General features: G+C 37.5%; 1 protein-coding gene across 3 annotated transcripts in view; it reads left to right on the top strand.

Moving 5' to 3' along the window:
- kdm5ba (lysine (K)-specific demethylase 5Ba) overlaps nt 1–24,231 on the top strand; it is a 96,777-nt gene extending 72,546 nt beyond the window's left edge. For 2 of the 3 annotated variants that reach the window (XM_051924398.1, XM_051924399.1), the window contains exons 22-29: nt 2,725–2,904; nt 3,822–3,980; nt 4,127–4,612; nt 9,823–9,916; nt 10,639–10,844; nt 16,410–16,712; nt 18,546–18,611; nt 23,085–24,231. In XM_051924398.1, the coding sequence (XP_051780358.1) occupies nt 2,725–2,904; nt 3,822–3,980; nt 4,127–4,612; nt 9,823–9,916; nt 10,639–10,844; nt 16,410–16,712; nt 18,546–18,611; nt 23,085–23,222 (1,632 nt within the window). In that variant the 3' untranslated portion in view covers nt 23,223–24,231. The remainder of the gene's footprint in view (nt 1–2,724; nt 2,905–3,821; nt 3,981–4,126; nt 4,613–9,822; nt 9,917–10,638; nt 10,845–16,409; nt 16,713–18,545; nt 18,612–23,084) is intronic. The other variant, XM_028796415.2, reaches the window with a different exon arrangement.
- The last annotated feature ends 601 nt before the right edge of the window (nt 24,232–24,832 follow it).

The raw sequence follows: 24,832 nt of genomic DNA, 5'->3' as shown, positions 1-24,832 counted from the left end.
AGTGGATTTTGATTTGTAGGATCTAATGTAGTTGATAAAGATTTCACTTTCAGGTACATCGTCAGTTATAAGCTTCTGTAGATATTCAGTATATGAATGTAAAGAAGGCAGTCTAATTTGACCCTTTTGACAACAACGTGTAAATGTATAACTTGTATTACCAGTTGTTTCTTCAGGGAAGTGAACTGAATGACAATGATTGCAAATGACATTCATTAATCCGAATGAATCTTTCTGGTGTATGTTTTACTTGTGTAGTTTGAGAGGCGCGTTGTTGCATGTGTAGTATTTGGGACGTGTTGTTTTGGAGCTGTAATCGATTTGCCTGTGCTGTGTGAGAAGCCCGTTGTAACCTTTCGCTGCCATTAACGTATGTCTGAGACGGGAGGTGTTTCGTTTTGAATCCGTGCCTGTTGCGATGCAGCACTTTGATTGATAGTTTGCGTCATGTGGATCTAGGATGTAGATTTGTGCATATTAAATGAACTATTGTAGGATCTAATGCAGTTCATAAAGTTTTTACTTTTAGGTACATCGTTAGTTAGAAGCTTTAGTTGAGCTTTGCGTTTTTGGAGTCGAGACATTTTTTCTTTTAGAAATATGGATAAGTAATAAGGAGTATTGCACTCACTGTTAATTTGGAGCCTTTTCTGCGGTTGAACGGTTAATAGTGCCTTATTGTAATGAGATCCACCTATGCTGCATAGCCGTCTATTTTGTTGTTTCTTTCGTGTTCGTGTGTTTGTTCCTGTTATCCTTTCCTTTTCGTTTTGTACCCGTGACCGTGTATTCATGACTTGTTTCTTTCTCAGCATGCGAAATATGGATAAGTAATAAGGAGGATCGTAGTCACTGTTAATATGTTTCCTTTTCTGCAGTTGAACGGTTAATAGTGCTTTATTGTAAGGAGATACACCTATGCTGTCTAGTGTGAAGGTGTTGATGTTCACTTTAGAATATGTGGCTTTGGGTGTCACTTCTTATGGATGTGTGTGTGTGGGGGGGGGGGTTTGGGGGGGTGAGGATTGTTGTTGCGCGAGCGTCTTCTTTCTTTTTGTGTTCCTGTGTCTTGTTTGAATCCCCCTCTGTGTGTGTCCCGTCCCTTGCTTGTAGGGTCTGTGGGGTGGTTTTGTGTTCTTTTTTTTGTGTTCCATGGGCTTGTTGAATCCCCCGCTTGGTGTGTGTCCCGTCCGGTGCCTGAGGGGGGGGGGGGGGGGGGGTGCCTTGCTGTTGTGCGTGAGCCTCTTTTTTTTTTTTTGGGTCTAGTTTCGTGCTTTGCCTGCGTTTCCTCATTTCTCCATTTTTCCTGTGCTCACTCCTTTTTTCTGTGGTCTTGTCCGCCTCTCTCGCCCTCTTTTGTCCGCTTTTCTCGGCTCCTCAGCCGACTCTCGCGGACTCTTTGTGCGCCTGCGCAGTACGTCTTTTTGCAGCTACGGCCCATTGCCGGATGTGCCTGCGTCCATCATCCGGTTTAGCATTCTCGGTTAGTAATATGGATAGCATTCTGTTTTGTCATGTTTTTTGGCCTAATTTGAAAACCACTGTGCTAGTGAGAAGTTTAGAAGCGTTCTTTTAGATGTCTAACATTCTTAACACCATTGATTGAAGTCTAGTACAGCTGATTCAAAAGTTATACAAGTCTTCGTTCAGCAAATGTTTCTCAAACACTGCATCAATGCTCTCACTTTCCATGATTTTACCAAACAAAATGTAAAAGCTCCAATCATACTTACCTGTCGTCTTTGAAATCTAGTGTTGAATGAAGGGCCAGCACCTGTAGAGAAGAAAATTGCTTGCTTATCTTGTAAGATTTAAGGGAAGCTACATGGACCCATTCCCCCCCTCTCCCCCCCCCCCCCCAACCCCCTCCCCCCCCAAAACAGCACTTCACAAAGAGAAACCAAAAGTTGCATCGAGCTAAGGCATGCTATCCTTTATAATTAAAAATAATAAAATAATAATTGGAATAACTGTGCTATCCTTATCTTGGCTTATCATGCGTTTCTGAACTTGTATTTTCAATTTCACAAATTCCTGGGATCCAGGACTTATTTTATCATCAGGTGCATGGGATTATTTGTTTGTAGAACACCAGTCCATTGTTACTCAGACATGAACATACCTACACTCTTTCAGTTCAGTTTAGAGTTGCTAGTTAACACAACTAATACATGTATGAGACATGGTACTTATTAAATGGACAAAGGAAATGCAGACTGGTTAGAAGGTATAAATGCCATACAGATATCTTGTAAAATTTTCAGTAAACGTTTTGTTGCAGTGGGACTGGAAAAAAGCTAATAAGAAAACTACAGCTTCTTTAATATCAAGACTTTCTAGAATTGCTCTAATAATCTTAGGAGGCCTTACTGTTTATATTCAGAGCATTTTTTCATATAATGTTAGTTAATATCTTCCTTTGAGTGAAAATAAATCTCAAGATTTTAAAGTAACTGTTGACTTCTAAACATCTTAAACATTTATTCATTCTGGAACACTGTTGTTTCTATTGTTTTACTTTAAATGGATTTATTGTTGACCTCTTTTTCCATTTATATGTACTGTTTACAGTAGTGCCTAGCTGATGACGTAACATTTCTGAATTGAGCTTGAACTCTTCATCACAAGCATTTACAATGGACTGTTTTTATTTTAATAGTTATTTGTCATCACAGTGTCAACTTTGTGGTAATATAAAAAATACATTTTACCTTTATTTGACAGCTTGGTGGCCGAGTGGCTGTTTTGGACACTCTGGCCGATCTTGTAACAAGGGGCCGGTTGATCCCAGTTCAGCTTGTTCCACTGGCAAGACTGGAGTCTCTTGTCTCTGAGGTCCAGGCTTGGAAGGAGTGTGCATCTAAAACATTCCTAGGAAAAAACTCTCCCTTCACACTGTTAGAGGTAAATTGGTTGGTCATTTTTTCAGGAATGCGTTATATATGTATGTGTATTTGTGGGTGAGTGTTCGCTATTCAACAATAAGCACAAACACTAACTTGCCATAGATTTGAGTGCATGCTAACATGTTAGAGTACCTAGTTTATCTAACAAATATTTAATAAAAGTTTTAATTTTTATCAACATTCCAACTGATAAATAAGATCTTTTGTTTTTTTCCCAGTGTTTATTTTGATTAGATCTTACTGTATAGATGATGCACACATTCTTTCAGTTCGTTTATTACCGTATATAACTTGCCCCATTTCCATTTACGTGCACTTGTTTCTTTTTTGTAATACTGCAGTAGAGATATATTAGTTAATTTTGCAATATACACACAATGTTTGTAAAGATTCAAACTGTATAGTCATTGAATAATGACTTGATGGATTAGACAACTAATAATAGGTTCTCTGCTCTCCCTTCACTGGATGCTGCATTAGTGAGTCCCATTGATATTGGGGTTAAAAAAAAATGCCCATAATTTTTTTTTTTTTTTTCTTCAAAACCCACTTAATTATATTTGAAAATGCATACATTACACACATACTGTGTAATAAAGATCCAAATATAATTTTTGTGCAAATTGCTTGAGATATGCAGTCCCAGCTTTGAGAAACGGCATGAATGCTTATGTCTTGGACTACCTGGAGTAATCCTCAGATGGAAAGGGTTACACTTGAGTATGGTAAACTAATTTTGAAAACACAAGATGGGCGAATCTCAGTCCTGATAATTTTTCAGATCTCGCTTTCAGATTCTAAGCTCGCTCAACATTTTGCACAGTAAGACTGATAAAAGTGTAGAGTATGTGCATCATGATATTTCAGAAGTACTGTTAATTTTTGCTAGAGGAATTTTTCTTCTGTTTTTCTTAGGTGTTGTGTCCTCGATGTGAATTTGGAGTGGTGGGACTGAAGAGGAAACCAAAAAAGGCAAAAGATGCTCCGCCATGTGGTAAAAAGAAAGTTACCAAGTTGGAGAGTGTTGGAGATGTGGAGAGAGCTTTATCAGAAAGCAAGGATTCAGCCTCTGCTGTGAGTGCTGATAACCTCTTGAGATAATTTTCTTGAATTACTAGGTTCTGAAAATGGTTATTTTTGATAACTGTGTAGTGCCTAGTAATTCCAGGTTGGTGAAATTCTGCTTATTAAAAACTGGCCCTCTCTTCACTTTTTCACAGATGGCGACTCTGGGTGAGGTCCGATTAAAGGAACTGGAAATCCTCAATGCCCTTCGAGCTTTTAACGAAGCCAAGTTGCTCCCATTCACAGATAATGCATCCATTAAAGTTTGCTTGTGTCAGAAGCCACCCTCTGGTAGCATGTTTCAGTGTGAACTGTGCAGAGATTTGTTTCACAGTGGCTGTGTTCCTGTTCCTAACTCTGCTGTCCAGCAGAGCTCCCAGGCCTGGCTGTGCCCACTGTGCCATCATTCTGAAAAGCCTCCCCTAGAGAAGATTCTGCCTCTCTTAGCTTCCCTGCAGCGCATCAGAGTGCGGCTCCCAGAAGGTGATGCTCTACGATATATGATTGAAAGAACTGTGAGCTGGCAACACAGGTTCCAGCAGGTGTTTTCCTCTCGTAATTTACCTTCCTTACATGAGAGAGCTGGGTCCTCCCCAAGCAATCATCAAGGTGCATTGACTCCATCAGAAAATAATGGAAAGGTAAGTCTGCTGCTTAAACCTTTCTCTGAAGTTTCCATCAATTCAGGAAATTGCTTACAGGAAGACTAAATCTTTCACGTTTGTTGATGAGAGCAGACCTGCTCACACAAGTACGGTTAAATTCAGAGCAACTACATTTGACTTCTGTGTCGGTCCTTCTTGCCACCATTTTGGAACAAATTGGAGAATGCAATATTTTTTTACGATTTTGTGCCAGCTTGTCCCGTTTACAAAGGGAAATAATTTAAACAAGAAGTTACTTTAAATACATTTCACTACACAGGTGAATAAAAAGTGGAAGAAACTTGTCATGCACCTCTTCTTGTACACTGTCAATAGATAAAGCAGTATATGTAAACAAGAAAACTGTGTCTCCCCCTCTAACTTGTAAATAACAAGTGACTAATACATTCAAATTAACCCATTCATGAAATGCTTGCCTATTCCCTTCATTCTTGCATTTTGACACCACCTCCCAATTCAAGTTACAGTCAAAGTAAAAAAGTATGTGAACCCTTTGGAATGATCTGGTTTACTGCATGAATTGGTCATAAAAAGTGATTTGATCTTCATCCAAGTCACAGGTACTGATGTACACAATGACACACAAAAAATTCTACTCTTTCATGTCTTTATTTTATTTTACAAACGCATGCAACATTCACAGTGGTAGTGGAAAAAGTAAGTGAACCTTGGGATTTAATAACTGGTTGACCCTCCTTTGGCAGCAATGACCTCAGCCAGGTGCTTCCTGTAACTGCAGATCAGACCTGCACATCGTGTGGAGGGAATTGGAGCCCATTCTTCCCTGCAGAACTGCCTTAACTCTTCCCTATTCTTTGGTTGTCTTCTGTGTATGGCTCTCTTCAAGTCATTCCACAGCATCTCAATAGGATTGGGATCTGGGCTTTGACTGGGCCACTCCAAAAGGTGGACTTTGTTCTTCTGAAACAATTTTGTTGTGGATTTGCTGCGATGTTTGGGGTCATTGTCCTGTTGCATCACCCAGCCTCTTCTGAGCTTAAGTTGATGGACAGACTCCCTCACATTGTTCAGGAGAATTTGTTGATAAACTTGTGAATTCATTTTCTCCTCAATGATGGCTAGCTGCCCAGGCCCTGATGTAGCAAAGCAGGCCCAAATCATGATGTTCCCTCCACCATACTTTACTGTAGGGATGATGTTTTGATGTTGATATGCAGTGCCCTTTTTGCGCCAAATGAAGTTCTGCTTGTTCCTCCCAAATAGTTAAATTTTTGGTTTCATCACTCCGCAAAACATTTTCCCAGTACCGTTGTGGAGTGTCCAAGTGCTCTTTCTCAAACTTCAGGTGTTCAGCAATGTTCTTTTTTGATAGCAGTGGCTTCCTTCTTGGTGTCCTGCCATGGACTCCTTTCTTGTTCAATGTTTTACGTATAGTTAACTCATGAACAGAGATGTTAGCCAGTTCTAATGACTTCTTTAAGTCCTTTGCTGTCACTCTAGGGTTCTTTACCTCATTGCTGACTTTGCGTTGTGCTCTTGGGGTCATCTTGGTAGGTTGCCCACTTCTAGGCAGAGTAGCCACAATACCAAATTGTCTCCATTTATAGACAACTTGCCAAATAGTAGACTGATGAATATCTAAAATCTTTGAGGTGACTTTGTAACCCTTTCCAGCCTTATGTAGATTAACAATTCTCAATTGTAGCTCTTCAGACAGCTCTTTTGTGCGAGGCATGAGTCCCATCTGGATATGCTCCTTGTCAAAAAACTTTATAGTGTTTGTGATCAATCAAAGTAATTCTAGGCCACACCTCTGAACTTGTTTCATTAAATGGACTCCAGGTGTGCGAAATTCTGTCTGCAAGGAGCTTTCAAAAAGTCATTAGCTTAGGGTTCACTTACTTTTTCCAACCTTCAGTTTCACAGTTTGAATGACTTATTCAATATGGTCAAAAATTCTCTGAAAATCTGTATCTTTAGTTATAGGAAACTGTGTGTGTTCATTATTGTGACTGACATGAAGATACAACCATGTTTTATATGGGAATTAGACATAAATATAGATAATTCCTAGGGGTTCACATACTTTTTTACTTTAACTATATGTAGAATAAAAATTTAATTATTTAACATAAACTGAGTAATGAGCTGATGCAGTGAAATTATTATATGTATTGTACTTGGGGACTCGCACAAATATTCATCTAAGAACCAAGGTATAAAGAAATTAATAACATTAATAAAACCAGCCCTTTTTCTTTTCAAACCACTCCTGGATACCTGATGTGTTCCGTGTTTTATATTTTAAAATTTGTAGTACTTTACGTTTATTAAAGGTGTTTTCACACTCATAGTCCCAATTTGCTTTGTTCTGAATCTGGATGTTTTTGTACTTTCAATTTCCAATTAGTTTGGTTGTGTTTCACGCTGTAAACTTTGAACTGAACTAAACATGTCACTAAATATACTGTGGGCATGTGGTGGAATTCTTTCATTGGGCAGACTTTTTTTTTTGCCCCTGGTAGAAAATATCATGGTGGGTATTTTCAAATCACTGTATTTCCTATAATTAACAAAAGACTACTTGAAAGTTATGTGCTGCTAAGTTTACATGCTGAAGAACATGTTTCAAATAGCTGAGTGTGCAACAGAAGATAAGCTCTACTGATGGCACATGCTTCTTTTTTATGACAGTAGAGTAATCCCATCATTTTCCTTTAAATGTATGATGTTGTGTGTTTACTCTCGAGTAGCCACAATACTAATGTAACCTCAATTTTGTTTCTTTTTCCTTTCAAATGACATCTACTGTCTTTACTCTATTACATATTAGTTATATAAATATTTATTTTGAAATGCTTGATTGATATCTCAATGTTAGTGTGCTGCTTGAGAGGATGCCTCCTTTGCATGCTTGATGTTTTCATGGTGTAAGGTTAGGATGTTCATTTGTGGTCTTAGATGGCACTACTGCTTGTTTTTTGCTAACTCTGTATATGTTCTGATCGACCCAGTTACAAGTACATTTACACCAATCATTTTTATTTAAAAAAAATAAAGTGCTCAACTACTGTAGGTTCTGAGACTAAATTAGATGCAGCTCTGATTGATGAAGTAATTTTATGAGTTTTATATAAATTGTGTTATATATGTACCTCTGTTTTTTTAATCTTGTTTTTAATACTTCATGTTAATCCTCAACTCATTATGTTGTGAAAGAGATTCCCCAATTACCGACAGCAGACGCTTGGCCTCACTGCCATAGTACACAATATGTCACACGTAATATACAGTATTTCATGTAGTTGAAGTGGTCTCATGCTGGATCACATTAAAACCGCATGCAAACTGCTCCAAGGCTTGCTTGGTACTGCACCAGGACCACCATTTTCAAAGGGTCTTGGTTCAGTTGCTTTGGTCCACACCAGAGTGAGAGTGCCATATTGCTATTTACCTAAACAAACCAAACTTTCAGGAAAATTGCACCAGAGTTTGGAAAAAAAAAACTGGTCCAAATGAAATAGGTGTAAAAACACCCTAAGAATTAGCAGTACATCAGTCCATTATATCCACTTTAAATTTGAAAGGTTAATTTCTTACCTTTGTGAATCCTTGCTGCCCATCCCTTTTTAAAGATTCTTTTATATACTTCACACTCATTTTAACCCTTTCATGCTAATTCATCTGTTCAAATGTTACTGGTTTGTTTTAAATAGATTTCCTTTACTCCAGCTGACAGATATTGTGTGTTTAGAATGGTACTGGTTAGGCCCTTTTCATAGCAAAAGTTGTGATAGAGGACCTCCTCAAATGACCATACACCATAGGGCCGATGTTTGATTTTTCAATTTACTGCCTTTGGACAGTGTTAATTATTTTCAAAAAATGATTTGTGGACTCTTTAATAGATCAGATCAGTTCAGCAGATTTACATTAAATGGAACACAACATTGTGTTTCAGCATATGCTAGAAGGGTAGCTTGTAAACAAATACATTTAGTAAAACATTGACAATTCTAGCTTTGTTCATTCAATTAATGGTCCAATTGTTGAGTCTCATGCTTATGCTGGATTCTACCAATAAAGAAATCCTATATTAAATGAATTGGTATTGTTCTTTTATTGATCAGTTTTCTCTTTGTGATTAAGATCTAATTAAACAATAATTTGTGTTCTTGTCTTGCAAAGCAGCACTGCAGATACATCATTAAAATCCAAAAAAGGTCAAATGTAACATGTAAAGTGAATAATAGTTATTGCACTATTCCAGAATCAGCAGTGTATATACTTATATTATACTAACAAAATAATTTTTCTCATTCTGGTTATTTTTACACAAATTATACAGTTTAAACACCCTCACAGCATCAACACAAACATGTACGTTCTAGCTGTATGGATTTAACGGTGATAATTACAGCCAACGTGTACAATGCAAGTAATGGTTATAGATTCAAAAGAGCAGTCGGCACTTGAGGAAACCACAGCTAAATCTGTTACCGACAGAAATGCTCGATTACATTTTTTGGTTAAAAATAATAATAATTTTTTAGATTCACAAGTTCCCATATGTTTGGTTCAAATCTAGTTTTAACCTTTTGGCTGTGTTTGTCCTTTGGTGACTAGCTGCTGGTGCAAGCCCCATTATGTTTTTTCAGTCAGAGTAGCCAAAATTTGGGTCTATAATACAGTACATCATGTTAGCAAATCCAAATAATCTAGTGGAAAGTGTACACTTTTGAATTATTTTTTTTGACCTGTATCCATGTGGCAAAAAATCTAACTCTAGGTTAACGTAATCAAAGTGTATTCATTTGTAATTTTTTAAGTGAAAATTTTCTCAAAAGGGTGCATTTGTCCTCGGACAAGTTGCGTACTTCCCTTTGATCAGCTAGTGATACTCTTCAGTATCAATGTCTGAAGGCAGTGTAATTGCTTTTGTTTGCGTGGTGAGCGTACCTAACCATTGCAAGTTTAGTACTGTAGTAAATAAATGCATCTGATGTACTTGAATCTAAGAAATATTTGGTTTGGGTTTTTTTTTTTTTTTTTTTTACATGTTGGAATTATCTTAATTTTCCAATTTTGTTGTATCCAAATACAGTGACAATAAAGGCATTCTTATTCTATTATTCTTAATAATAAAGCTGACCTTATTTTATTAGCTATTGTGCTTAAAAACAAAGCAATGCATCATGCCTCCGTGCTATCTGTTTTCTCATTAGGCCAATCTTACTGGGTCGTTAACACAGGAGAGTGTCAAAACCAATGAACTACCGGCAGCTTATTGCATTGAACAAAAATCAATTTCTCTTCAAGGTAAGCAGTTTTAATTGTAGTAGTTTCATTAATTGTATTCCATAATGGAATTTTTGAGGAAAAAAAAAATGTTTATATGAATATAGTACATAAATAAAAATCTTTTGGCTTTCAGTAAAGCTTTCTGTGGGAAAAACAGTAATAAATTACAATGTGGTGTACTTTTTTTTTTTTTTTTGTTTATGGTCCTGTTGGACTTTTATGTCATTGGGTAATCGGTAATAAAACTTAAAAATCTAAGGCCTTCAATTACTCACTGCAGCCCAGCCATCATATTACTACAATGAAGTAAACGAAAAAATGAACCTTAATCTCAAAATGTAGCATCTTAAAATTGGAATGGATACTTGTTGGAATTTGAATAATAATAATTACATAATTAATTTTTTATTGAAAGGGACTTCTAGATTTCAGGTGTGTAATAAAATCTTTTTTTCAGATTTCTTCTTATATAGTATATTTGTTACTCATATTTTTTTAAGATTCTATTCTCATCTTTTATTCTGATTTATTATTGATTGTATTGTTTTTAACAGCTTCTTTCTTCGGCTCAGAAGGCTGCAAATCATTTTTAAAATGTATAATATTTAATAGTGATAAATACACTTTTCAAAATGTCAAATCTACTAAAACAAATCTTAAATTCTGTTTTTCTGTGGAATATCGCAGCATTTCTTAATACCTGGTATTATGTTTATCATGCATGTGTTTTCTTGCTGCAGGCTTAAGCTCTGATTTGGAAGAGCTCATGGTGGAGGCACTTCTGCTGCAGGTGTCTTTGCCTGAAATCCATGAGTTGTATCAAATCTTGCAAACAGGGCTAACATCTCCATGCTTGAGTGAACATACCTCAGAGGCACTGCACAATTGTGATCGGCCAGGGAGCAGGTCGCCCAACTCTCAGGGAAGAAGCCCACCAAGAAATGAGGTAAAAGAAGTAATGCAGCATTATTTTACATCTTGAGTTTAATGTAAAGAAGTATTTTCTCGTATTTCTTTGTTGAGAATACATAGGGTTTATACATCCTTGCTTATCATATTAGTAAAAAATGTGTATTCTTTTTAGTAGTATTTTTTTTCTCTATAATGATTTTTAGATATTGTGTGTCTTTAAGGTTGTATTAATATGTCCTTTATCCAGTTCAACAACTGTTGTGTTGCTTCTTGCTTTCTGTAATGATCATTAGGTATCACAGAAAACAAGGTAGCCTATATGATTGCATGCAGTATTTGTAATTGTCTTTTTATTTTGGACTTTTACAAGAAGGCATAAAATAATATAAACTTCTTTTGACTATCTGGGATTTTTGAGTTTAAATGCCTTGGCCATCAAGATGGTATAGTAATGGATATCAAAATGTTTTGGAACCTCATTGATGAGCAAGGAAGCTGGCATCCTAATGGTTGAGATTTTTGATGGCTGTTAATTTAAACTACGCGATTGGAGCATGGAGTAGCACTTGAGGAGTTTATTTTTGTGAAGGGTTCTGGAACTTGTAAATGAGCACTTCATTTTTTTTTTTCTTCATTCAAGTATGGCTAAGGAACAGTGATGTTCAAACAACTAACTCCAGTTTCAAAGAATGTTGTCTGGAGACATGGAGTGAAGAATCAAGTAATCTCATTGACTCCAGATTTGTGTTAGTTTTTAGTATTTTGCTCCATTTGTTTCTGTTTCAATTCATATTTATTCTCAAATGATGGTTTCAGTAGCAATTGGCAAAAGTCATTATCAGGTAGTTGGGTATGTTTAAATAGTCAAGTCTCTCGTAGCATTTTAAGATTTTGAGTCTACATACAACTGTTTGTCAAATCTAATTAGTGTGAGGGACTTGAACATTGATACACTTTTAGCTGTAGCCCCAAGTTCTTGTTCCTGTTCCATCTTTCAGATTTTATATAGAATTATTTATTTGTATAATCTTTGAATTATAAATATATTGTAGGCCTCGCTATATAGATACTGTAATTAGTAATTACTGTTCAATTTTTTTGAGTTTGTATTCTTTTGATAAGTGCGTCCGTCACCTCTCACTTTGCCTCCCTTCTGGCTGGATGTGAATGGCCAGACTACAAATTTGACATTCAGGGCGTTTACATGCACATGCATAACCGGGTTAAGGAGAATAACCCCGTTAAGGAGAAACCTGGCTCCTTAAAAATCTGTGTTTTACATTGGCAAGTATATCGCTTCTCAGTTTCCTTTCTCTCAATTTCTTTTTCTCTTTTCTTACCTGCTCATCTCCTTTTATCCATGCAGCCAACCCCTGGTGCTGCTGTGTATTCGTCACTCTGCTAAACGGCAATCAACTCATTAAGGCAAGTGCAAATGTGTATTGGTACCGCTAAACCAGCGTGCTAAGGGTTTTTTTTTTTATAGTCAAAAAAAGAAAAGTAAATTAAACCACCAAAATATCCCACTCTTGACATGCCACACCAAATTTGTGGTGGGGTTGTTTACCTGTAGTTTTGGCACTTGCCTATGGTAGCATATTGAGCTGTGTAAGAGGTGCTCCAGGAAGAAACCACTGGGCAGCTGTATGAGGTCACTCTTTGGGTGGAGATTTACTCTTAGATTCACGCTGGTTTGAGAGGCTTACTGAGCCGTGCACACCCAGTGTATTAAAGGGGCAACACCCTGGCATTATTCCATTGCAGCAAGAGAACGCATGTCCACTTAGTTCACATAGTTAACAGCACATAGAGAGCACAAATGCTGGTTGAGTATGGAACTATATGTTAGTTGAAGGTCAGAGAGAAGTTCAGGAATGCTTACCTGAGAGCAGGAATTATTTGCATATGCGTACGTCGGCTGGTACCCACGCAGACCTGTGATGGTGTACCCTTACTTTCATTTTTTGATACAATCTTTCTATGCATCTTCCTGAACTGGATTTATTGAAGGAGAAAGGAGGTCATTGCGTTGTATTTTTTTTTCTTTACTGTTTTGTTTTGGAGCCTCTATATAAATACTGTACCAAGTTGTGTGCATTTGTGTTTTTTTTTTTTTTATTCATTGCAGTGCACTATGTTTTAACAATTCCATGACATTGATCTGTTATTTTTGCCTGCACTATTGTAATAGAACAAAAGTGCTGTTTTCACAAAATTTTTGTCTTCTGTCTCAGTTCTCTAACCTGCTGATCTGTTTGGTTATGACTCCATATGCCTGGAGTCCATGTCAGTGCAAAGGTTCCATTGTACGGGAGATCACAGGTAGTCATACATACTAATCATGGCAGTGGAGAGTGGTGAGCTGCTGCATGTTGATCAGCACATGCAAGTTGATCAGCACATGCAAGTAAGAGTGTCACTCTGCACATGTGACAATAGTGGCCCTATATAAGATATATAAGGCACAAGAACTGTTGCATAGGCAGTCATAACATCACAAGGCTGAGCAGACATACTACTGACTGACTTTCAAAATTTTTTCAGAGGCACATTGGAGGAAATATGCTTTATAGTGAAAAAAATGGTATGAATATCTAATTTGTAGTGTAAAAACCAAGAGCTATTATATTGAAAAACTGTTTAAAGAAGCAGTTGCTGTGCATATCAATTTCTTCCTGTGTGGTCTGCAGGGAGTCCTTGTATGTATGTGAAGTACCAGTGCATGCTGTGTAGATTTCTCCTTTAAAAGATCTCAGTAATGTAGCACAGATGTGCTTTCAAAGTCTTCAACTTGTGTTTGAATAAATTATGACATGTTTTCTTTATTATCAAGAAAGGTTGTAACAACAAGGTAAAATGGCTCATCTCACCTTTAGCTAATAGACTAAACATTTAATAGTACTGCATGCAATGAAGTAGTTTCTGCCTGGAGAAGATGACTATAAAGCTTAGTTTATTTCAGTCAGGACTTATACATACACACATAACTGGGTTAAAGTGAATAACCCGGTTAAGTCAGAAATTTGGTTTGTTAATAATCTGTTTACATGGCCAAGTAATCTTCTGGAGTTCCTTCTTTGTCAAAATGCATCTTCGGCCACCATGAATCTGAAAATGAGCGTGATGCCTATGGTAATTGTCTTGTGTTTTATAAATGTGTTTAAATGTGATGCTTTAGTTATAGGTTTCTGTTACCGAATTCCACACTGCGCACTCTCTCTTTTGCATAGCTGTATGACTGAGCACTGCAAAGGACCTGATAAATGTTCCTTGCCTTCTACCCAGTGCCGATAGAATTACCATATATACTCGCAGATAAGTCGGGAGTTGATTTTAACAGATACTTTCTGCTATTTTATCATGTCGGTCGTATAAGTCGAATGCGGAAAACTCACGCTATTGGTCCATGAGATTATGATATGCTAACGCCTACCTGAGAGAGTCACCATGGAGCACACTGCCTTTTTTTTTTCTCTTATGTATTTTGCCTGCCTGACCACACGGTAATACCCGAACTATTCTGTAAGCAACGTTTGCACTGATTTGTGTTTTTTGTATCTTGCACCCTCATACACCTTTATCATAAGACTATCCCTCATCTCCGATGGAGTGTTCGATCAGAAGAAAATATGAAACTGGTTTTAAATTAAACGTCATTGAAGTAGCAAAAGAAATTGGTAACTGCGCTGCTGCAACAAACTTCGATGCGCCTGAGGAACTGATGCGAGATTGTAGGAGGCAAGAAGATGTACAAAAAAAATTTAAGCGTTCGGGTGTATAAATTAAGTTTGATTTTATGATTGATTTTTATACTTGAGTGTATATATGGTAATAGTAATTCAGGTATTTTTTTTACATCATTAAGATGAGTATTGTGTTATGTTACTTGTTACTTTAAAAAGCAGTTGGTTTATGTAATGCATGTTACTTTTAACACATTACCCCACTGCTCTCGAGATTGTTGCTGAGTTGAGCACTGTATGTTTAGCTCATCATCATAAATGTAGCGATTTATGAAATGTTGATACAGATTATTAGCCAGGAGAAAGAATAATGGAATTGCCCAAATTTTGCCTCTGAAGATTTATTTTGTGGATGCTTCTGCCTTTGGCTGCTGAAAGCATGTGCAAAGCAAACAAGTACGGATCCTGACAGAGTGCAGTGGACATGCACAGACTACAAAATCCATAACAGTAGCCCAGTTAAGTGTGTACTTGGACTTGTAACAGGTTTTTTTTTTTTTTTTCCTCCAGAGAAATCTGTTAGCCAGGTTTCTCAGAGGCCAACAACCGTTTCTCTAACCAGGTTTCTGTGAACGACTGGTTTATTGAGGCACATTTAAATGTGCCTATTGTCTAACTTTCCATTTACTTTGCTGATTTGAGCATTCTTAAATGTTTGCTGACCACCAGTCTTAAACAGCGCTTTAACATGTTTTTCACCTAAGGCATCATTCACAACTGAAGTATTGGCTTTTTTTTTGACATGAGGCTAAGGCCAAAGCAAAATATTTAGCAGGAAATTGTACCTCACTCTGAGTCTTCCAAACGAGTTGGATCCATGGAAGGCCATGCTGGTATAAGTGCTTTTATCATTACTGTGTTATATGCTGGAAGTAAAATCCAGCAGGTGGCAGTAGAAGATTATTTACTGTATATAATGTATTGTGAGATTCATTGATTGCACTTGTTTTGTTCTGATTTTTTATTCCTTCCCTCTGAACCTGTTGTTTTATTAATATTTATAAAAGTTTAGCTTTGCAAGGCGTGATCCCACCAAACCTTATAATAAGACAGTGATGTCTTTGGGCACTGTTGAGTCAAATTAGGTATTCAAGTGTGCTGCTTTTCTTTCCCTTCATTAGGTGAAGCCTATATCGCATGTTGTGCTTCTACAGTCAACTATCTTGGCTATAGTAAATCTATACAACATTAAAAATGTCAAAACTGAACAAAATCACAACAGTACAAACCACTTACAATAAAATGCAGAAAAAGTGAATCCTTTAACCTTTCTAGCCACGCTCTAATTTCTTTCAATCCTGATATTGCATGTACTGTATATCTTCTGTTAGTTCTTGCTGGCACATGAGGGAATACAATTTTGTGTTTGTAGAATTACTTGCATAGTATATTCTGCGTTTTCTTCCATATAGTGGTCTCCACCTGCTACATAGTAAAGCATTTAAAACAAATGGGCTTAAATATGGTATTGTCCAGCCACACTTGTTTCTATTTGTTCTATAGAGATTTATTTTTTTAATTATTTTTTTTTCTTTTCAAAAAGCCTACAATGTGGACAATGATGACTTGTTTGTCAAGTCCACATGACATTTTGTAGTGCTAGTGCCATTTAAAAAAAACCTGTCTTCATTCATCTTGGATGGAAATGAGGAACCCCTTGCTGTGCTCATTGGAAAACCTAAGAAACTATTGAGATTGCATACTTGGTTAGAAACGCTGCCATTGTGAATACAGAGGCCTCTCTGTTTTGAGGCTGTCATTCATCCTCCTCAATTGATGAGTTGACAATGGCATAATCATGATGTGTATGCTTTTCTTGTCTATTAACATTCCTTACTCTCTCTCATCTATTTTAGCTTGGCTCCTGTAATCTGAAGAAAGACCCTCTAAACTCAGCAGACCGGAAGCAGAAGAGACGTTTAGACAAGGACGGTTTCATAATTGAGAAAAAAGAGAGGCTCAAAAAACCCTTCATGCCACAGAAGAAGAAGATGAAGCTCCAGAAGGAGACATTGAGGGATTTCAGTAAACCAGCAGGAGAGCCACGCCAGCAAACTGACTCCCCTACTATGCTCTCTGACCTGTCGTATTCCGATGACTCTGAGGAGGATATTGCAATCTGTCCTGCCGAAGAGTGCCAACAGCCTGAAGGAGAGGAGGTATGTGTCATGCATGTTGTCATATACCTTACATATGCTTTCATTGTTGTCTTTCATTATCCTCATCTTGGGGCACAGAGGTTTAAAAACAGATTTTACTCTTCATTGTCATCATACAACCATCATTGTTTGAAATGAGTGGAAGTTGAAACAGTCCACTTTTGACATTGTCGTTGGTGATGCTCTGTTCCTCATTTCTATTCAGCTCATGGTGAACTTTGCATTGGTTGCACTTCCTGAGTCAGCTGGCAGGAGAAAGAACACCAGCTTGCGTCTTCATAGTTTTTCATATTCCTTTGTTCGTGGCTTTGTCTATCCACTATTTATTGTCTGTCATGCAAGTTCCCAACCATTTTGGAAACTTTATGTGGAGTGGGTAGATGGGGGAAAATGTGATGGAAACGTCATCAAACATGAATCTTGTTTACAGCTGAGTAAACCAATGTTTCTTTTAGCTGAGGGCAAGTCTTGCATCAGCTTTCATTGCATGACAAAGAAGTAATTTATGTAACAGCAAAGAAGAAACATCAAAGATGATGATAAGTCCAGTTGGTTTTGAATATTGACCCTAATATGCATCTGTCAACATTTCTTAGAACAAGAAAATACTTTTTAGCACCCAGAATTAACATTGTGGTATACTGGGTAGCACTGATACCTCAAAGCTCCAGGACAGTATGTATGCTCTTTCCAAAAACAGTCATGGCTAAAACTATTGGCACCATTGCACTTCTTCTTTCAGAAAATGCACCACTTCTCCAGAATGTTCTTGCAATTACAAATGCAAAGAAATAATGTCAAATCTGATCTCATTCCACACAGAACTCCAGAAATGGACTGGATACAATTATTGGCACCTTTTCAAAATTGTACCAAAAATAATTGGATTTTAATAATGTGTAATTTGTATTTAAACCTGTCTCTGGCAGGTAACAGTTGCTGGCAATACTGAAATCCCACATGTAGCCAGTTTAAGTGGAAAAAGTGTGACTCGATCTCTGTATTTGTGTGTACCACACTATGCATTGAGAAAAGAATGAAGAGCAAAAATTGTCCAAGAATTTGAGGATTAAAAATGTGGAAAAGTATAGACAATATCAAGGCCACAAGTCCATCTCCAGAGACCTTGATGTCTCCTTGTCCACTGTGAGCAGCATCATTAAGTTTATAGCCCATGGCACTGTAGCTGACCTCCCCGGACATGGACGGAAGAGAGGGTGGAAGATTGCAATGAAGGGTTGTTTGTTTGGTGGATAAAGAACCACAGTCAACTTATAAACAAATTCAGGCTGACCTGTCGACACAAGATACAACAGTGTCAGCTCACACTAACTTTGAGAGATCTCAGAAAAGCAGTTGGAAGAAGGCACCCTTCAAATGTGCGAGACCTGGAGCAGATGGCAGAAGAATGGTCCAAAATTCCCATAGAGCTGTGCAAGAAACACATTCATGGTTACAGTGCATGTCTTGGTTAAGTGCACAGTATGCCACAGCATGGTCTCTTTGTAGACATTTGTGACCATGCCACTTTCCTTCTTCTGAGGGATTGTCCCCCTAGCATCAACAAATGGACTTTAACTTTATAAAAATAATTCAGCATGCTATAAACTTGATGCAAACTTGAGCTCAAGTATTTCAGAAATGCAGGTTTACTCATCTATACTCACAAGTTTCTTCCAGCTTGGATAAACCTCTCATTACACCTCCCACTGTCATACCCCCCCACTCTTATTTGATTTTGTTAAAGTGAGGGGTGTGTATATTTAGTAGGGTAACACATGACACCCAAGAAAAACCTTGAGACACATGCTCGTATTTTAAATCTCCTGCCAGCTGTCTGAGATCCAGGAAGTACCCCTGATGCAAGGTTCATCCGAGCTAGAAGAAACTTCTTTGCAGGTGAGTAAATGGGACTTTTTTTTTGTAAATACTGTCATGCACTGTATGATATATTAATATTCTGTAAAATGATACTGTACTGTTGTTGGTAGTATTACCTGAAGCAGTATTATGGGTTGTCTGGGGGTTTCCTGGTGTGCATCATAAATCATCATCATTGCAGTAGTGGTACGGAAGAAACAATGGTATTCAGTACATTAATTGGAGTCAACAAATTTGCCATAATCATTCTAATGTTGCAACATTATAAAAATGTGCTTATGCGATAACCCATACTGCACCATTTATTGATTGCTTTGCATACTCCAGTTGTACAAATTCTGGAATCATTTTACTGTTCAAGAACGCTACAGAGGGCAGTGCTAATTGGAGTTTAATTTTCAAATTCTTGTGTTTAACATCAGGAATTAGTTGGAGAATTCCAAATATAAAAGTCTGACTCAATACCATCCTAGTAAACTGAAATTCCTGAATTTCTAACATGTGTGCATGTATGATAGTTGACTAGTTTAGTAAAACTAAACCATTTGTTTTTATCAGTGAACAATAATATACAAGTTCTTAAAGATTTCTTATTCTTGCATAAAACATTTTGTCTGTCATATGTAACCACTCCATGTGTAGCTGTGTTAACATATTTCTTTAAGGTAATCCCTTAGTTTGAGGAACAGATGGTAGCTCTATGATGCCAGGTTTGCAGAATAGGATGGCTATGGCATCTCTGAATTTGCAGTGTTGAAGAGCAGCATTTTTAAAGCTGTACATTGTGAGTTGGAGCCATTGTCACAAAACAGAAGATGTCAGTAGCACAGCATTGTATTGACCAAGTTCTAAGGACCTTTTGAGGCATGTAATCAATAAGCACTACACACTTGGCATCATAAAAATGTGTACATGGTCTTTCTGACTTTCAGTGCTGTTCAAGAAACACCATGCTTAAATTATATCATTTGTTTGGACTCTCCATCATAATGATGCATCTACTTTACATCACCGTATATAAAACATTTTTGAAGTTTCTTTCACTCTAAATTTATTCATTAAGGATTCTCTTTGGAACATTGAGTACAATATTTTATTTCTGGACATGCAATGTGCACATACCTTGCTGATGTTAAATTGTTCATGAACAACTGATTCAGCTGTTCCTTAAAAAATGTCTATAGTGTTTGTTATCTCAAGCACCATTACATTTAATTTCTCCATTACAGTTTGCTGCAACATTTTCTTCTATTCAGTGAAATTCTGCAGCCCATCTCTTGAATGTAACATATGACATGGACTGCTCCTGGCGAAATTAGAATGCCTTGCTGAAGGCATATTGTTTTGCCAGAGTTAGATGGTCAGTGATAACACAATACTTGACTTTGCAGTGTCTAGTATCCACGCTGACTTGGCTATCAAACAAAAGCCATGCACTATAAACCACAAATCCTGAACTTTACATGTTTTAGTATTTGCCCTTTTTCACCCCATATAAAGTCAGCCCTGTTAGGATACTCATTTCAGGTTAAGGCTCAAAACATCTTGATCATTGCTCATAAGTGTCATTAGTTCATTTTGACCACCTGCCATTCCTGCTTAAAATTGGCAGTCCTCTAGTATGCCAATGCAGATTTAGCTCTGTCCCCAGTGGTCTGTTCTTGCTTTCAAAGCCATTAGTAAAGAAAGGAAAACAGCATTTCACAGGAATAATCTCTGGTGTCACAAACAGCAATAACTGAATAATAGGTATAAATGTTCTGTTTGTCAAGCAAATAGCATCTGTCATTTCGCTTTAAATGTCAGCTCTTTGCAAACTAATTAGGCCATGTTTACACTGAGGAAAATTATGAGGACTGCTGTAGCCTTTTGTTTATTTCCTGCCAGTCTGCAGTCTCATGACTCAACAGAGCATATTCCTTGTTATCCAAGACTAATCAAATGCTGCTGAATCAGATCTGAATTGGTATTCACTATCAAGAAGGAACATTTTGATCTGGATAAAAATATTCAGGCTTCTGTTTAACTGGTCAAGGCATTGAACCGCAGTTGTGATGTGCATTAATCTCTTCATCTCTTGTTAGGTTTAAGGCACCTTTATGTGCAATGTCTATAAAAGTATTCAAACACACACACACACACTCACCCCATACACACGATACAATTTGGCTTTTTTGACACTGATTAACATAAAGACTCTTTAATGTCAAAGTGAAAACAAATCTATGCAAAGTGGTTAAAATTAATTACAAATCTAAAATATGAAAATTAATTGCTTAAATATTCACCCCCTTCAGGTCTGTTTTTGGCAAATGGCAGTCATTAAAGCCTTCAGACTGTGTTTTAAGGTCTATCAGGTTTGCACATCTGGACTGACATTTTTCCCTAATGTCTTTATAAAACTGCTCATCCTTACATGCTAATTGCGAGTGAACAGTCTTTTTCAGGTTCAAGATTGAGACCTGAACTCTGACTTAGCTAGTCCTGCACATTAACATGTTGTTTTGGAGACATTTCTGTGTAGCTTTGGCATTATGCTTTTGTTGTTGTCTCGCTTCAAAACAAACTTTTTCAAAAGATGCAGCTTACTGACTGTACCATGTTTATTGTTAAGGATTTCCCTGTATTTTGGAGTATTCATTTTACTGTCATAAGCCTCGAAGGGCATGCTGCAGGGAAGCATCCCTGCACCCTGACACTGCCACTTCCATGCTTCATGGTTGGAACAGCGTGTTTTTGACAGCATACTGTGTTTGACTTAGGCAAAACATGGCATTTAGTCTGAAGGCCAAAATGCTCAGTTTTGGTGTTACTAGACCAGGGGTGGGGAATGTCAGTCCTGAAGAGCCATAGTGGCTACAGGTTTTTATTCCAACCCAGTTGTGTAATTAGAAACCAATCCTTGTCAATCTCGGACCGTCTTTTAATCTTATGGCTTGTTGCTCTGCAATGTAAGGTCTTGTATCGTAGGATATCATCCAAATAATTTGAAGGCTAAAAAAGGATCATTTTCAGTCTGTCGCATTTTCTGTTAAGTGTTTTATTAAATCAGATAGTGTATGATGAACACACACAGATATAAATGGAAACAAGCTACATGGAAAACTATTGGCTGCTTTGTCATTTACATCTTATTAACATTAAATAACATTAAAACAGTGAATGCAGCTGTTTAAGATTGAAATAAGCAATTAAGGGTGGGGAACCTTAACAAGCGAGACCACTAAAATAAAGCATCAAAATGTCACTTGAGCAATAAGTGCTTCATTAGCAATAATTGACTTCTCATTAAGAAACTGGGTTGGAACAAAAACCTGCAGCCACTGCGGCTCTCCAGGACCGACATTGCCCACTCCTGTACTAGACCATAGAACCACCTTCCTCGTACGTTCTAGTAAACTCTAGCTAAGATGTCATGTGCATGTTTTTTTTGTGTGTGTGTGTGTGTGTGTGTGTGTGTTTTTCTTTGCCACTGTCCCATAAAGCTGGATCTAGTGAAGCACCCGGGCAGCAGTTGTTGTCTCCCCAATCTCACCTCTTCAGAGTTCTCATAGTGCTTTTGGGTGGCCCGCCTCCCTTCCCGTCATCCATTTTTGTGGACGGCCTGCTCTGGCAGATTTTCAGCTGTGCCGTACTCTTCGTTTCTTAATGAATGATTTAGCTGGCTAGTCAGCGACTTGGATATTACCTTGTCTCCATCCCCTGTCTTGTGCTTTTCAATCACCGTTTCACAGAGTTGCTCTGAGTGTGCTTTTGTCTTCGTTGTGTAGGTTAGGTCACCATATCGCCCCTCCAACAAGGTGGCCCTTCCCCTAATTTATTTATACTACATGAACTGAAACGCCAGACAAGTGATCTCCATTGAACTATTTGTATGACTTCTGAATCCAGTAATGATTTAGGGGTGTCATGTTAAAGGGGGTTGAATACTTGTGAGATCAGCTGTGTTGTGTTTTCTGTTTGTAGTTAATCTAAACAACTTTTGCATAGATTTTCCTTCACTTAGACCTTAAAGAGTCGTTTCCTGTTGATGGCTGTCAAAAAAGCCAAACTAAATCCTCTGTGATGTTTTATAACAATAAAAAGAGAAAACTTTCAAGGGGTGAATAGTTGTAATAGACCCTACATGTAGCACAGACTAGGTGATGTTCAGCCACTAACTGCCCTGATCATATGTAACATTTTTTAACTTTTTTTTTTTTGTGTTCACTTTCCCCACTAGTAGCTGCATTTACCCCAAAAAACAAACAATTTTATGTTGTGCATCTGATTCACAACATGACAAAGGAGAGCTTAAGTGTGGCGGTGCAAAGAATCCTTTACCCAGTGTCCTTGTCTGCAAGAGGTTATCAATGGCCTACTGGGTCATTGAGTTCACTTCTTGCTGCCTTGTTGTTCACATTGCCTTTTGCTGCTCTATTTATGAAAGTTCTTTCTTTTTGGGTCTGCCTGGCGCACTAACTGGCTTTCTTTGCTTACTTTCATTTGCAGGTAGACTGGGTCCAGTGCGATGGGAGCTGCAACCAGTGGTTTCACCAGGTCTGTGTAGGAGTGTCAGCTGAACGGGCTGAAAAGGAGGACTATATTTGCATCAACTGTACTGTAAGGGAAGGCCAAGGCAGGAAGTAATGGCCCCCCACACCTCAGCCCCTCCTTTCTTTCTGTCCGTCTGTCTCTGTCTCTCTCTCTCTCTCTCTTTCTGTCCTGCGTTGGGACAGGTTTTGTTTATAGTTTTGAGCCACAGGGCTGGGTGTGCAATTAAGCCCCCCCTTCACCCTTCTTCCCCACCTTGCCCCTAAACGGTGCTATGTCCTGCCCCATACCTTCCCTTATTATCACATTGGGAATGTTTTTTGACTCCTTGTTCACTTTTTTGTATTTTGAAAAATTGTGTCCCTTTTTTCTCTTCTATAAATTGATTGTTATTGTTTGGAGACACAGCAGGAAAAAAAAAAAACACAATTTTTTGAAAAAGGTCTGTTTTATTTATTTGTTTCCCCCTCCTGGCTGCAGATGTTTCCTTCTTTTATGTAAACCCGCCCCCCCCACCCTAATCCCTAGATTCTTATTTGGAGAGTCAAAAATGGTTGCGTTCATCTGTTAGAATTGACTGCTCAGGTTTATAAGGGAGTATATTTCACCAAAAAAAAAAAAAAGAATTCAGAGAGAGAGATTGTTTTGGGTTTTTTCCTTTTTTTTTTTCTTTTTGTTAATTTTCTGGGAAGCCCACCGCTTTAATAATAGCAGCCGGATAATATAAAATAGGTTCCTTTTATTGTTTTGTTTGTTTTTTTTTCTTTTTTTTTTTTTTTGTAGTTCTAGTTTTATTTATCTGAGCAATAACTGGTCTGTGTCTGAGTTCAGTGGCTTTGAAAACTCTTCTGGACGGTGTGTTGGTGCTGTAGCGTTGGATGCTTCCTGTTAGGCTGTAGGACCGTCCCTCTGATGGACTTTTTCGTGTAGCGGAGAGGAAGAAATCTGTAAACTGCCACCCACCCCTATCCCGCTGTATTTTGGCTTTCCTTTTTTTTTTTTTTTTTTTTTTTTTTTTTTTCTTTTTCCCCCTTTCCCTTTCTTTGGTAGCTTGTTACAAATGTTGCAGTTTATATTGTGAAATAAAACCCTTTTGTTCAGTTAATGGCAATCTGTCTTTTCTTTGTCTTAAACGTCTTACATTGTGCTTTGCTTCTTTCTCTTGGATTAGAAATGTAAGATGTAAATTGTCATGTAATTTTTTGTTAACATACATCTGATAAAAGGTGGTGACAAGATGTGAAGAAGCTGAGATGAGAATACACAGTAAGAAGCATAAATACTAGGACAATGAGGTAATGTGGCTTATTTTTGGTTATATATTCATATAATATGTATTTGATGTGACAGGATGAGAAAGAGACTGAAGTACAGAATTTAATTTCTGGGCAATGGTTTTATAGCGCCCTCCATAATGTTCAGGATAAAAATAGATTTTTTTCCTTGATTTGTGCCTGTGCTTCAGTTTTAATTTTGTAATCGAACAATTCACGTACGATTAAAGTGCACTTTTTTGACCATGTAGAAATTACAACTCTTTTTATACATAGAACCCACCCCCTTCTTTCAGGACACCATAATGTTTGGGACATGGCAGTGATATTTGTTAAAGCAGTCCGATGGATATAATGAAGCGTTTCATCAGCATGCATCTGCAAAGGAAATAATTTTTTAAAAAAAAAGGTTAAAGGTTATTTCTACTCTGA

Source organism: Erpetoichthys calabaricus, chromosome 3, assembly GCF_900747795.2.
Source record: "Erpetoichthys calabaricus chromosome 3, fErpCal1.3, whole genome shotgun sequence".
Classification (NCBI taxonomy): Eukaryota; Metazoa; Chordata; class Cladistia; order Polypteriformes; family Polypteridae; genus Erpetoichthys; species Erpetoichthys calabaricus.
The sequence above is the reverse complement of the archived record's forward strand: the minus strand, read 5'-3'. Positions and strand labels throughout refer to the sequence as shown.